Source organism: Nerophis ophidion, linkage group LG04 (genome assembly GCF_033978795.1).
Source record: "Nerophis ophidion isolate RoL-2023_Sa linkage group LG04, RoL_Noph_v1.0, whole genome shotgun sequence".
Classification (NCBI taxonomy): domain Eukaryota; kingdom Metazoa; phylum Chordata; class Actinopteri; order Syngnathiformes; family Syngnathidae; genus Nerophis; species Nerophis ophidion.
This window is the reverse complement of record NC_084614.1, coordinates 29,967,805-29,982,036: the sequence shown is the minus strand read 5'-3', so window position 1 is coordinate 29,982,036 and position 14,232 is coordinate 29,967,805. Positions and strand designations below refer to the sequence as shown.

The 14,232-nt window shown below is 39.5% G+C and overlaps 1 protein-coding gene across 3 annotated transcripts in view; it reads left to right on the top strand.

Annotated features, from left to right (window-relative positions):
* Nucleotides 1–13,384, top strand: part of LOC133551271 (roundabout homolog 2-like) — a 190,250-nt gene extending 176,866 nt beyond the window's left edge. For 2 of the 3 annotated variants that reach the window (XM_061897818.1, XM_061897819.1), the window contains exons 24-27: nucleotides 2,887–3,083; nucleotides 5,983–6,144; nucleotides 6,319–6,564; nucleotides 11,261–13,384. In XM_061897818.1, coding sequence (XP_061753802.1) covers nucleotides 2,887–3,083; nucleotides 5,983–6,144; nucleotides 6,319–6,564; nucleotides 11,261–11,262 — 607 coding nt within the window. In that variant the 3' untranslated portion in view covers nucleotides 11,263–13,384. The remainder of the gene's footprint in view (nucleotides 1–2,886; nucleotides 3,084–5,982; nucleotides 6,145–6,318; nucleotides 6,565–11,260) is intronic. The other variant, XM_061897820.1, reaches the window with a different exon arrangement.
* Nucleotides 13,385–14,232: the final 848 nt, after the last annotated feature.

Sequence of the window (14,232 nt, the reverse complement as noted above, 5' to 3'; positions counted from 1 at the left end):
GTCGGACTGGCGACTGCGGTGTCGACGGACACAGCCACAGTCCGTTCAGTAGGAGGGGTCAGCTTTACCCGCTAGCCACTCGGCAGAACGAGCACAGCAGACCCCAGGACTATTACACATCTTGTGGCTTTTAAAAAGTCTCGACCAAGTATACATGGGTCGCTCACATCCGCCACCCAAGCGGAAAATGTTGATGACAAGCCTCCGATTATGAACATAAACGTCACTTTGCCTTTCATCTGGGCGACTTCCCCAGTCACTGTCTTTAATCTGATGAGACTTGGTTCTACAACGGTTCCAGCTGGAACAACGTCCGGTCTCACAATCGTGGCTGAAGATCCAGTATCCACCAAGGCTGTGCAGGCCACCTTCCAAATCTGTACGCAAACATGACATGGGTCCCCCACTTCTGTCCAGCCCACAGTCACAACAGTCTCATCACTCAAGGACTGGTGCTCCCGGTAACTGGCTAAAGGGGTCCGTGTCGTTTGGGCTACACGGACCCTCCCCCCTTTCCCTGCTGGTCCTTCCTATTTGGACAGCGCCGCAGCAGGTGGCCAAGTTGTCCACACCCCCAGCAGACAGCAGTGCACGCTCGTCTGTCCTTCTTGTCCTCATACTGGGTTAAGCGGGTCTGCAGCGCACATAGAAGTTCATGGGCGCCGCTATGTTTGTTTACATTCGGCGGCGGCACATGCACTCCTGCGTCATGACGCCGGTCCATCATGGGGATGCTGTTGTCCATGTGGCGCGAAACGCTGGCTTCATGGCGTCCATGCTCAACGCAAGCTGCGTCCGGCATGTCAATTGCACATTCTCCAGTTCCTTTCTCTACCTTCACTCGAGCGCTGAGGTCGGCGAACATCCTCTCTCCACAGGCAGCGGGTTGAAACCGAAGCACTTCTGACACCAATGTAATGCCCGCTGTGGAGAAGGAGTCACACAGACAACGATGCGCTGTTCAATCGCTTTATTAACAAGTGGGAACTTACTGGTAGTTCCAAAATAATGCACACACATACACGAGCTGCTGTTAGCCACAACCCACGCTCACGCACACTCGCACTTCCCGCCAACTCAACCGCGCATGCGCGTTCCCAAAAACCCTAAAGACACAGTACACTAATACAAATATCACAGATATCACAGTACTTTATTTGTCCCCATTGAGGCAAAGATTTGTGATTTATAAGTCGTTAGCCGCTAGCTAGCTAGCCATGTCTTAAAGCACCTCTTCCTGAGGGCGTTTCAGTGTTATAACTTCACCTTTATTGTTAGTTTTTAAGCCAAAATGCGTCCGTTCTCCCTTTTCTGTCTACGCACTGTGTCTGTTTGTAAGTACTCTTTTATTGTGTGCTACTGAACATGCTCGTCTGCTCGTAAACCAGCAATGTCACAACCTGACTTTGACACGGTACGTTTCAGAGGCGCAATCGTACCGAAAATAATTCATTAGTATCGCGGTACTATACTAATACCGGTATACCGTACAACCCTATTCCCAACGTGTAAAAATTTGGTTTGATCGCCATTGTTATCAAGCACTCACTTAATCCTCTTTGGTGTGAAATTCAGCTCGGCTGAGCTGAGCTGTTACTGGAATCCTCGTCCACTCTCTCGTGAAGACATTTCGGTAGTAGTAAATGTTAGACAATGTCTACGCTTAAGTACTGTATATCCAAGTTTGATTTCTTTAGTGTTGTCACTTGGGAAGATAGACTGAAACAAAATATTTGTAAGACACGGCAGATGAAGACCTGATTGTATATGTGTGATTTTTTTTTTTTTACTTCATGTGTCAAGTCCATGCCTGCATACCTATTGCGCAGCATGATAGATGTTTTATACTACTTATGTAATGTAACACATATTGTAAGTGCACGGGGTTTCATGCATGATAGGTTGTTACAGCCCTCGAGCGCTTGTCTTTTGCAGTGTGTTTATTTCATTTTGCTTTATCCCGGACAGGCCACCAAACTGAGGAAGAAGGGGGAAAAACATCACAAAAGATGACGGTTCATAGGTGTGAATGGTTGTTGATGTGTCTCGTGATTTACTGGCGACCAGTCTAGGGTGTACCCCATCTTTCCCCTGGAGTCAACTGGGAGAGGCTGCTTCATACCCATGTAGAAGATGAATTAATTAATAATTTACCTTGCGTTGTGCACATGAATCAATCAATCAAAGTTTATTTATACAGCCCTAAATCACAAATGTCTCAAAGGGCTGCACAAGCCACAACGACATCCTCGGCTCAGATACCACATCAGGGAAAGAAAAAACTAGACCCAATGGGATTAAAAATAGAAACCTTGGAGGGGACCGCATATGGGGGGACCCCCGGGTGACCGGTGCAATGGACGTCGAGTGGATCCAGCATAAAAGTGAAACATAAGTGGCATTTTATAAGCCCATGTTAACATTTTTAGCCTTAATCTACCTTTGTTTTGTTTATGATTTTGTATTCAAACCAGACCTCCGATGATAATAGAGGCTGAGAAAACAAGACATTTTATCACTAACACATTCTAGAAGGTAATAAGTGGGTAAGGCTCCTCAGCTGTTCTGACATCAGTAAATAGAGGTGGTAATTAGGCATGCATTGCCTCGATGGTGGGACGGGAGCCATCATGCAGGACAGTTGTGGAAGAGATAATAGATGTTGCTGTCAGTCTTTGCCCATCCAGATATCCTTTATCCAGTCCATTTAGAACCCAATTGTTTGCACAAGACACACCAGCACGAAGAATGTAATCAGTTAAGTCTCTGCGCACATTTTGGATATGCAGATTCTTTTTTGCAATTATATCTAACCTCATTATTTATTTAAATCCCACAGTTGTCTTGTTATCCTTTGATTCCCTCTGTATGTGCACTCTGTTTCAGGCACATGAAGAGCAATTCAAACATGACCAACACCCCCATCCCTCCAATGGACTTCAAGTCTTCTACACTGGGCTCGGATTTGGGAGACACTCGCCTCTCAGAAGATGAGGAGGAAGAAAGATATGCTGTGGTGTCAAAGAATTTATGTGGCTTTGACTACTCTCCTGGACACACACTGGATAATCTTGAGGTCTCAGGTGTGTAAAAAAAATAAGGTATTCCATAAAGTTGCAGAATGTTATGAATAACTGCTCCTTCTACTCAAAAAAAACGTTGCTCTGTCAGAAGTGGGATGCAACTCACACACTCTTATATTGGCTCTCTTATAAAACCTACGGGACATTCGTTATTTCAAACTATGCACATTCAAACCAAGTTCTTTTCTGTCACTGCAAATAATGCTCACCAAAGTTTGTAATCAGACAGGCTCTTAAAATCCCCCTGAAGTTGTTTTCGCAAAGACATCAACACAATAAAATAATACATTAAAAAAACAGTAAAGCTCGACTGTAAAGTGTCATGTCTTGAATTTAAGAAATAATTAAATATATAAATAGGCTTTTTTTTTCTTCTTTAGAGCATGACAGCGCTTCCCACAGGGACTAAAGTACACCATTTTTAGACTACACTGTTTGATAAGCTAATGGACAAACATGTGCATCATCACTTAATATGCTATTGTGGGGCAAAATACAGGTCAGCGGATCTAAAAATATTCGCAAACATTAGCAAAACAAACATTTAATTATCTTTTGTTGGGCTGTCACATATTGTAAGTCCCTGTATTATTGTCAACAAAGGCAGCATAGTGGCAGAATGGGCCTTACTGGAGTGTCAATATTCATGTGTCTTGTTTGTTGTTGAGCTGAGTCAACTAGTCTTTAAGTTTGTCTCTGACAGATTTTATAGGTGGAAATTAAAAAAAAAATGCTTTTTGCAGTTCTGGCACATACTGTATACATGGAATTGCCTTTTTTCAATTAACAGCATGACTTTGCATACAGTGAAGTGAATTATATTTATATAGCGCTTTTCTCAAGTGACTCAAAGCGCTTTACATAGTGACACCCAATATCTAAGTTACATTTAAACCAGTGTGGGTGGCACTGGAAGCAGGTGGGTAAAGTGTCTTGCCCAAGGACACAACAACAGTAACTAGAATGGCACAAGCGGGAATCGAACATGCAACCCTCAAGTTGCTGGCACGGCCACTCTACCAACCGAGCTATGCCGCCTCACATACAGTACTGTACATAATATACTTACAGTAACTTGTAAATACTTAGACATAGACTTCCTTTTATTGTCATTCAAATTTGAACTTTACAGTACAGGTAAGAACAGAACTTTGTTGCATTAGCTCGTTGTAGTGCAGGATAAAAGAGCAATAAGGTGCAGCTATAAATAAATAGATTACTGTACAGATAAATATTTTGCACTTTTGCATATGCATCCACGTTCATGGATGTATGTTATACTGTCTTTATATTCCAGCGAGTTAATACATTTTTGGAGGATTATGATGCGTTCAAGAGTCTTATGGCCTGAGGGATGACGCTGTTACAGAACCTGGATGTTCTGCTGTGGAACCTCTTTCTAGAATCCATCAGTGAAAACAGTCCATGGTGGGAGTTGGAAGAGTCTACAGATTGTCTGAGCCTTGGTCAGGCAGCGCCGTTTTGGAATTTCTTGGATAGGGGAATGAGGAGTCCTGAAGATCTTTTCCGCCGTCTTCACCACTCTCTGCAGACTTCCAGTCTGAGGCACAGCAGGCTCCAGTCCAGACAGAGATGCTGGTGGTCAGCAGGCTCAGTATAGCGTTTCTGTAGAATGTGGTGAGAATGGGGGGAGGGAGCTGTGCTCTTTTCATTCGACGCAAAAAGTGCATGCGCTGCTGAGCTCTTTTCACAAGAGCTCCGGTGTGTAGGGACCAGGTTATATTGTCAGTGATCTGCACCCCCAGGAACGTGGTGCTGCTTACCATGTCCACCGCTGTGCTGTTGATAAAGAGTGGAGCGTGGCTGGACTGGTGCTTCCTGAAGTCAACGATGATCTCCTTGGTCTTGTCGACGTTCAGGACCAGGTTGTTGGTTCTGCACCAGTCGACCAGATGTTTCACCTCCTCCCTGTAGTCCATGTCGTTATTGTCACGAATGAGTCCCACTACTGTCGTGTTGTCCACATACTTCACAATGTGGTTAGTAGTGGACCTGTCGCAGCAGTGATGGGTCATCAATGTGAACAGCAGCGGACTCAGAAGGCAGCCCTGGGGGGATCTGACACCAAAAGTGCATGCGCTGCTGAGCTCCTTTTACAAGAATACATTTTTATAAAGAATATATGTCGCTGTAGCAGCCGTGCTAAATGACACGCCTACGTGACGTCCATTTTAGTATGGGCAACTTTGCCATTTAAGGCAATGCTATACGCTTTGTTGTAAATTTAGATCAATTCTAACTTGATTGTGTTCATATGTTTTGCTTCATTGTCAACGTAAAAATAAGCACTATTTATACGAAATTTTAATAAAAAATCGGTTACCTTTGAAAGATTTTTACCAATGTCCTTGTTTCAACCGTTTGAATACATGTTGTTATCACTCTCCAAAAAATCACAACACTTACACAAAATGTGTATTTTTATGTTCACAGTTAACTTATAAACAAAGGAAAAGGATGAGCAATTTTGTATTGGAGCAGACAACAGTGCAACGTAGAAGCGATCATAAATAACCTGGCTAAACCAAATTAAGTACATATTTTTGAAATGACGTGCAATAACACACCGCAAAAAAAAACATACAACCGTGTACAAATGTCACCAGTGTTTTATTCTTTTATGTAACACTCACACTATTATTCTGTACATGAAAGTTGACATTTTTGAGTTGAATTTTCATTGTTGGCAAAAGCAAACTTAGCACTATATTTTGGACAGCTAAGTGCACTTATTGTTCTCTGTGACCACAATATTTATAGCACTAGGGTGGCTAAATCTTTACTATGATCCTTGGTACAACTCCTTTATTTACCCAAGAAAGTTCCCATATTCTAAAATGTAAATGTTGAAATTAATTTTTTTTCTGGCTTACTGTAGGTAAAGGCTCCCGGTTGAGTCGATCCGACAGCGCTGGCACAACAGATCGTGGCCTGCAAAACACACATAGCCTTGGCCACAAGAGGGCGCAACTAGCAGGTCTCAAGTCCCAGACAGCTAAGGTCGGGACACTACCCAGGAGAAAAGACAGCAACATGGAAGGTAAAGTACGGCTTTAAATACTGAAAATCATGTTTCACTGTAATTGTGTTGTTGTTTGATCCGGACCTTTGCAGATGTGCAGTGAGATACATTGTGCCACGCATTTTTAGTCCATCAAAATAATTTCCCTGATTGGTGTCATTTGACGATGATCCTCATTTGCCATCCACTCAGCAGCCCACGCACCCGCAGTGAAGAGCCTTCACAGCATCGGGTCCCGCTGGGCAAGTACAGCCTCAGATCCCCCCGATGAGTGCATGGTGACTGTTTCCACGCTGGAAAGGCAGCATATGACTCCCTGGGGCGGCACGCCAGCATCCAACAGGGCCACCTTGAGCCGGGGTTCCCACAAAAGACCTGGTACAGAAGCCTCCCACAACGGGAAAGTTCTCACAAGCAGCATAGAGAAAAGGGATCACTGTAAGTGTCTGAACTTGTGAAAACAATTAGTGTGTTCTTTGCATATCGTTATTGTGAAGTGATCACTGCAGAGACTAATGTGTGTTTGTCATAATTGAATGAAGTGAATCCTTTGCCGGGCAACGGGCCGATGTCATGATTTGGCTTGTTTATTCTTGGACTGAGACCATTTCTAAACCATCCTTCCTCAAACTTTAAGGGATTCATGTTATCTTCAGACGAACCGTTTTCATTTTGAATTATATCCTGCAAACATTGATCTTCACCTGTGTTTTCTAAGATTACTGCTTAATGTGAAGGCAACGATCCTGACGTAGCTGATGATTTTAAAACAATTTACGGTAACACTTTAGTATGGGGAACATATTCACCATTGATTAGTTGCTTATTAACATGCAAATTAGTAAAATATTGGTTCTTAATTAGTCATTATTATGTCCTTTTTAATGCCTTATTCTGCATAGCCTTATTCTTCAACTCTAAGCCTAACCCTAACCCTAACCATCCATCCATCCATGTTCTACCGCTTGTCCCTTTCGGGGTTACGGGGGGTGCTGGAGCCTATCTCAGCTGCATTCGGGCAGAAGGCGGTGTACACCCTGGATAAGTCGCCACCTCATTACAGGGCCAACCTTAGATAGACAGACAACATTCACACTCACATTCACACACTATGACCAATTTACCCTAACCAAATAACTCAAAATTAAGTCTTTGTTATTTAGAATATGTTCCCCTTGTGTCCAAATAACTTTTAATTAAGTCTTTGTTACTTAGAATATGTTCCCCACACTAAAGTGTTACCCAATTTAATTTTGGGGGGGTTTCAATAGATTACAGATTGCCAAAATCTTTGTCAGACCTGCATTTTGGCCTGCTGCATGTTGGTGGGTCTTGCTTCCTCGTTTTTTTTGGAGTAAGTGGGAAGATTGCTCTGTTAGGTTCAGATCAGGTGACTGGCGTGATTAAAGAGTATTTTTTACATTTATAAAAGTGATGAGCTGATTTTGCTGTATGTTTTGGGATCATTGACAATCAAAAGCCGTGTTAGCATCTAGCTACATGTGAATAAAATCTTTCTTGTTACTTCTGTTAGGAGCCACATCATCAACAAACACCAGTGAGACCAGTTTCTTGCTATAACTTTAATACAAGTTGGTCCTAGGTTTCATTTATCCAAATAATGGGACATTAATTGTTTTCTGTCAAATTCTAATCTGGTTTTCATGTACTTGGGTCTGTACTACTGTAAACAAAAAGAAGAAGAAATAATATTTATCAATGACATGCATATTGTTTCCATAGTGTACCTGACTAACAAAACAAACAAACAAAAAACACTCACACTTATTCTTCACGTATCAATTCAGTAGCCTGAGCCACTGACTATTGACAAAAGTCAGGGCAGCAAGTCCCACAAACAAGCAGCAACGGAAGTGAAGATGTTTCAAAGTATCTTCTATTTAACTTTGAATTATTTTAAAAGAAAATTATGCAATGTCCATGGCTTTCAGACGACAGTCATTGAAATATTCATCAATTCCTTCAGAATTGCATCTGTATTGTGTGAATGCTACACATTTCTCACATGTCTTAATCATTTCAAGTACTCCAACTTTTCAACATTCATTCTACATATTTCAACATCCGTTCGACAAATTCCTACATTCATTATACACATGTCAACATTCATGCTACATATTTTAACACTCATTCTACACATTTCTACATTCATCATACACATGTCAACATACTACATTTAACATTCAGTATACACAGTTCTACATTCATTATACACATGTCAACATTCTACATTTAACGTTCCGTATACACAGAATTACATTCATTATACACATGTCAACATTTTACATATTTTAAAATTCATTCCACAAATCCTTACATTCATGATACACATGTCAACATTCCACATATTTCAACATTCATTCTACAAATTTCTATATTCATTTTACCTTTTTCTAAATCCATTTTACGTACCGTATTTCAACATTAGTTCTACAAAGTCCTACATTTATTCTACATATTTCAACATTCATTCTACTTATTTCAATATTCAATCTACACATTCCTATACCATTCTACATAATTCAACAATTATTTTACATATTTTAACATTCCTTCTACAAATTCCTATGTTCATCTTACACTTTCCTACATTCATTCTACATATTTATCCATTCAGTCTACAAATTTCTACATTCATTATACACATGTTAACATTCTACATATTTTAACATTCATTCTACAAATCCTGACATGCATTTTACACAACTCAACATTCTACATACTTCAACATTCATTCCACAAATTCCTACATTCATTAAACTTATTTCAACATCCATTCTACTTACCGTATTTTAACATTGATTCTAAAAATTCCTACATTTATTCTACATATTTCAACATTCATGCTACTTATTTCAAAATTCAATCAACAATTTTATATCAATCAATCAATCAATCAATCATCAATGATTGATTGATTGATTGATTGAATGTTATACATCCATTCTGCTTAATTTAAAAATAATTATACATATTTTGACATCCCTTCTACAAATTGATAGGTTCATTGCACACTTTCCTACATTATTTATACATATTTAACCATTAATTCTGCAAATTCTTACATTCATTCTACACTTTCCTACATGTATATATATATTCATTCATATTGAACCATTCATTTTATGTACTGAATTTCAACATTAATTATACAAATTCCTATACTCTACATATTTTACCAATCATTCTACATGTTCCAACATTCTTTGCTCTTATTTCAACATTCATTCTACAAAATCCTACATTCATTCTACATATGTCAACATTCTACATATTTCAACGTTCATTGTACAAATTCTTACATTCATTCTATGGTAAATGGTAAATGGGTTGTGTTTGTATAGCGCTTTTCTACCCCTTTTTAAAAGCCTACTGAAATGAGATTTTCTTATTCAAACGGGGATATCAGGTCCATTCTATGTATCATACTTGATAATTTCGCGATATTGCCATATTTTTGCTGAAAGGATTTAGTAGAGAACATCAACGATAAAGTTTGCAATTTTTGGTCACTAATAAAAAAGCCTTGCCTGTACCGGAAGTAGCAGACAATGTGCGCGTGACGTTACCGGTGTGAGGGCTCCTCACATCCGCACATTGATTACAATCATAGACACCAGCAGCGCAAGCGATTCTGACAGAGAAAGCGATAATTTACCCATTAATTGGAGCAAAGATGAAAGATTTGTGGATGAGAAAAGTGAGATTGAAGGACTATAAAAAAAAAAAAAAAGAGTGCACGAGCGATTCAGATGTTATTAGACACATTTATTAGGATAATTCTGGAAAATCCCTTTTCTGATTATGGTGTTACTAGTGTTTTAGTAAGATTATAAGGTCATACCTGAAAGTCGGAGGGGTATGGTGACCACCAGTGTCTCTGAGTGAAGCCATGGAGTGGCCAAGAAAATCGCAGCTGCCTCTTTGACAGCTGCTGCAGGAAGAACGACACAAGCTCCGCTCATGTTTACGGTAAGAGCCAACTTATTACCACAATTTTCTAAAAAAAAACTGCCGGTAGACATGTGGTAGAGAAACATGTTCGTTCAACCGCTCTGTTCCATATTAAAGGTTCACAACAAACAAAGAAACACCTGCTGTGTTTGTGTTGCTACAGCCGGCCGAAATACACCACTTTCCACCAAATGCATTCTTCTTTGTAGTTTCCATTATTGATTGAACAAATTACAAAAGATTCAGCAACACAGATGTCCAGAATACTGTGTAATTATGCGATTAAATCGGACCACTTTTAGTTGAGTGGTGCTGGGATAAAATGTCCGCTACAACCAATAGAGTCACAAGCACGCGTCAACATAAGCATCATCATTCTGCGACGTTTTCAACAGGACACTTCGAGGGAAATTTAAAATTGTAATTTAGTAAACTAAACCGGCCGTATTGGCATGTGTTGCAATGTTAAGATTTCATCATTGATATATAAACTATCAGACTGCGTGGTCGGTAGTAGTGGGTTTCAGTAGGCCTTTAAGGAGCCTAAAGCGCTTTGACAGTATTTCTACATTCACCCATTCACACACACATTCACACACTGATGGCGGGAACTGCCATGCAAGGCCCTCACCAGGACCCATCAGGAGCAAGGGTGAAGTGTCTTGCCCAAGGACACAACGGACGTGACTAGGATGGTTGGGATTAAACCAGTAACCCTCAGATTGCTGGTACAGCCATTCTACCAAATTCGCCACGCCGTCCCAACGTTCTAAACATTCTTACATTCATTATACATATTTCAACTTGCATTATACCTATTTCATCAACATTTCAGTTCATCTTATCAGCATTTACATTCAATTTCATTATTCAGTTTTAAACATTTACAATTATTTAAGTAAGAAGTCACTTTGAGCCTTTGGTGGAGAAAAAAAAAAGGCTTTAAATCCCGAATGGTAAATTGCACATTTTAGGGAAAGCTCTTGAAGCTGAAAGTTTGCATCTTTGCTGCTTCATTTTGAATCCATAATGGACAATACACCTTGCCACTGTGCAAATACATAGTATGCCGTATCTTAAAGTGATAGATTATAGTGATGTACACTAAGAAAGCATTGTCTCTTCAGTTGTTTATTGTTTTGTGTTATTTGTCTTTTAGAGTCTATTGGACGCTTCTTTGCTTGCAGTGGATGCCCGTCCCATGACACCTTGTTTCTAAGTGCTTTGAGATTGTCTCTCTGTGAGTGACACAGAATGATGTTTGAAAGCTGGAGAGCAGCCTGAATGAAGCCAGAGGAACATGCAAATGAACATGTAGAGCTGTAAATGTCGTGTACAGGACACAAACACCAGTCTCACCAGTGTTTCCTTCATCTCCCCCCTCTTCAAAGAGTCAACATGCTGTATGACCACTTCTACTATCTATCACTTGGTGTACAACAATTCACGCAAAGGAGATGAAGAAAAAAATCACAACAAAAAGAATAATGCAAATGAAAAAAAGGACTTGCTTAATGTGTAAATATATTTTGTATGTTTTTTTCGTTTGCTTTGCTATGCAAGCTACTCTGATTGCGTTTTGTGTGGTTTATTACAGTGAGTCATTTTTCATTGACACGCAAACCGTTATTTTGGTGAGGCTACTGTATTGTTGTACTTTGCACAGAGCGTTTTGGTAAAAATAAGCACAAAATCCATTGTCAGCAAAGCTGAGGAGGATAATCATTATGGCGAGGATACTTATTACGGGGCTGTGCTGCAATAGTTTCCAAAAATGTCCCATATGTTGAGTCCGATGGAGGGCGCAACACACATAATAGTTTGGATGAAATGCGGAAACAAAATGTTATATAATTTGGGCTGTGAATTGTCCTATTAATTATACTAACAATGACCCCTTGCAAAGGGTAACACTTTGACCGTAACAAAGCGACACATTACGCGATATCTAAAGCAAAGATTGTGTCATTTCACTGCCATTCCTTTAAATACTTTATTAATATAATATAACTGTTTGTGCATCCAAGGGTTAATTTTGTTCATTAATTTCCAATTACATTCAGTCATCTGATAGCCGTGCAATATTCAAACTGCAATACTGCAGTCACTGGGAGTCACACGTCATGTCTCACCTTGTAAGGCTTGTTGTAAATAAAGCAGAACTTCCAAAGTCAAACACAATCCGTCATACAAGGCCGGTCTACCAGTTTTTTATTTTATTTTAACATCAATAAATTTAACATCAATCTATTGTGCATTTGATTGTTCCAGAGTCAACTACTTATAACTATATTACAGTATAGACATTTTTCAAACGCTGGTCTAATATGACTAGGAAATCCATTACCATTAGACATTTGATTTTGAACATGCACTGTTTGAATTATTGAACAACGTTTTACTGATAGAAAGATAACCGCTTGATCGTGAGGAACTAGCGCAATTAACTAACACAACCATCTGCATTCGCAATAATGTTTTCCATTTTTTGTCGGACAGCACAAACAAGAACTCAAATGCGTGATACACATTACAGAAGATCTGAATCAAAGTCATATATTCAGAGGTTTGGTCGATGCCGTTTAAGAGTCCTATAAAGCACACAGGAATTTAAGTTATGGAGTTAATCATTTGATGCAAGCTAAAATTAGATATTGTTAGAGACAGTACTCTTGACGCCTCACAGGATTAATGCTGATGTCTAAAATCATGTAAAAAAGGGTATATTTTCTCTAAAGTGTTGAACAATTTTGATTTGAGAGTTAAGGCTCTGCTGCATAATTTAGTAAGATGATACGAAAGGAAATGTACTCTTGAAATACAACTTTTGATCCCTTTTGTCAACATTTCATGAAAGCATGCCAATATCCCAAGAATGTGCAGTTGCGTTGAGGATTGCGCTATCAGAAAGTGGGCAAGTTTAACTTTTGTATGATTTCCTACTAAATTTTCAATAAATCATGTTGTACTTTGATGTCACCTGGCACAGTACGATAATTTATTTGTGGTTATCCATACAAAAAAACATTGTGTCCCACACTGGATTTATGCCATCACCTTGAAAAAGCTGTATTGATTTTTATGTTGCCAAATATGGAGTTCTGTTTTTTATTGGGAAATGCTTTTGCTGTTTTTACAGCCAATGCAGTCTGAACTGTTTGAGATTGGTTTTGCTTCTGAGGAATATTCACCTTCTAGGCCGGTTTGCCCTCAGGAATACACAGCAACATACAGTAGGGCATATTTTCTTTGATGCAAAAATAAAAGGTGTATGTAAAATTAACCCTGTTTTGCTTCCTTAATGCCTTTTTGCCATTTTGGACAGTTTTGGAAATTACTTGAAAGCAAGAACGCCAGCGTCCTCTGTAGTGGACATTTGTGTTCGGCATGATTTTATAATTCCGATAAAATAAATAAACAGCCTCAGCCCTGAAGAGACCAGTCATATTAAAACAAAGGTTTAAAGGGGATGCACCCTTTTTTGTTAACTCTCCTTGTGACAAGAACACCGAGGTTTGATTGTTTTACGTATTTTAATTTGTAATAATCGGCTTGTCCTAGGTGGCTAGCAATGCAGATAATGGGAGTAATCCATTCTGCCTTTCAATCACCCTAAAAATTCATCCAAAAACCCCAAACAATACTTAATTTACTTTCCTTAATCCGCTTAATAACCAAGCTGTAGCGACATTATTATTGTAAGAGTGAACACGGAGCAGCGGTTCTTCTGGCTTAGTAACACATTACCTTGCACATAGAGACACTACCACTGCTATGTAATGCATTTGCGAGAAGAAATCTAGATGCTGCGACAGCAGCTGATTTGCTTTTGAGTTTTTAATGCACAACCGAATGTGAAAAGACACCAATCTGTACTGACAGAATCTGTACAGTACTAGCCCACATTTCATGTTTTGTATGTACACAGCTAGCTCTGCAGCTATGTAGTTGTACTAACAAGAATAATGTGCTGCGTGTATCATAATCAATAATAAAGTTATTCATTACTCAGTCTGTTTGATCAAGCTGGCCGTCGACATCTCCAGTTGAATTTGGGTAGGTGGAAAAAAGTTTGTACCACTGCAGGGTTTGTTGTCTTTGTATTGGATGGACTGCAAAGACAAGATATTT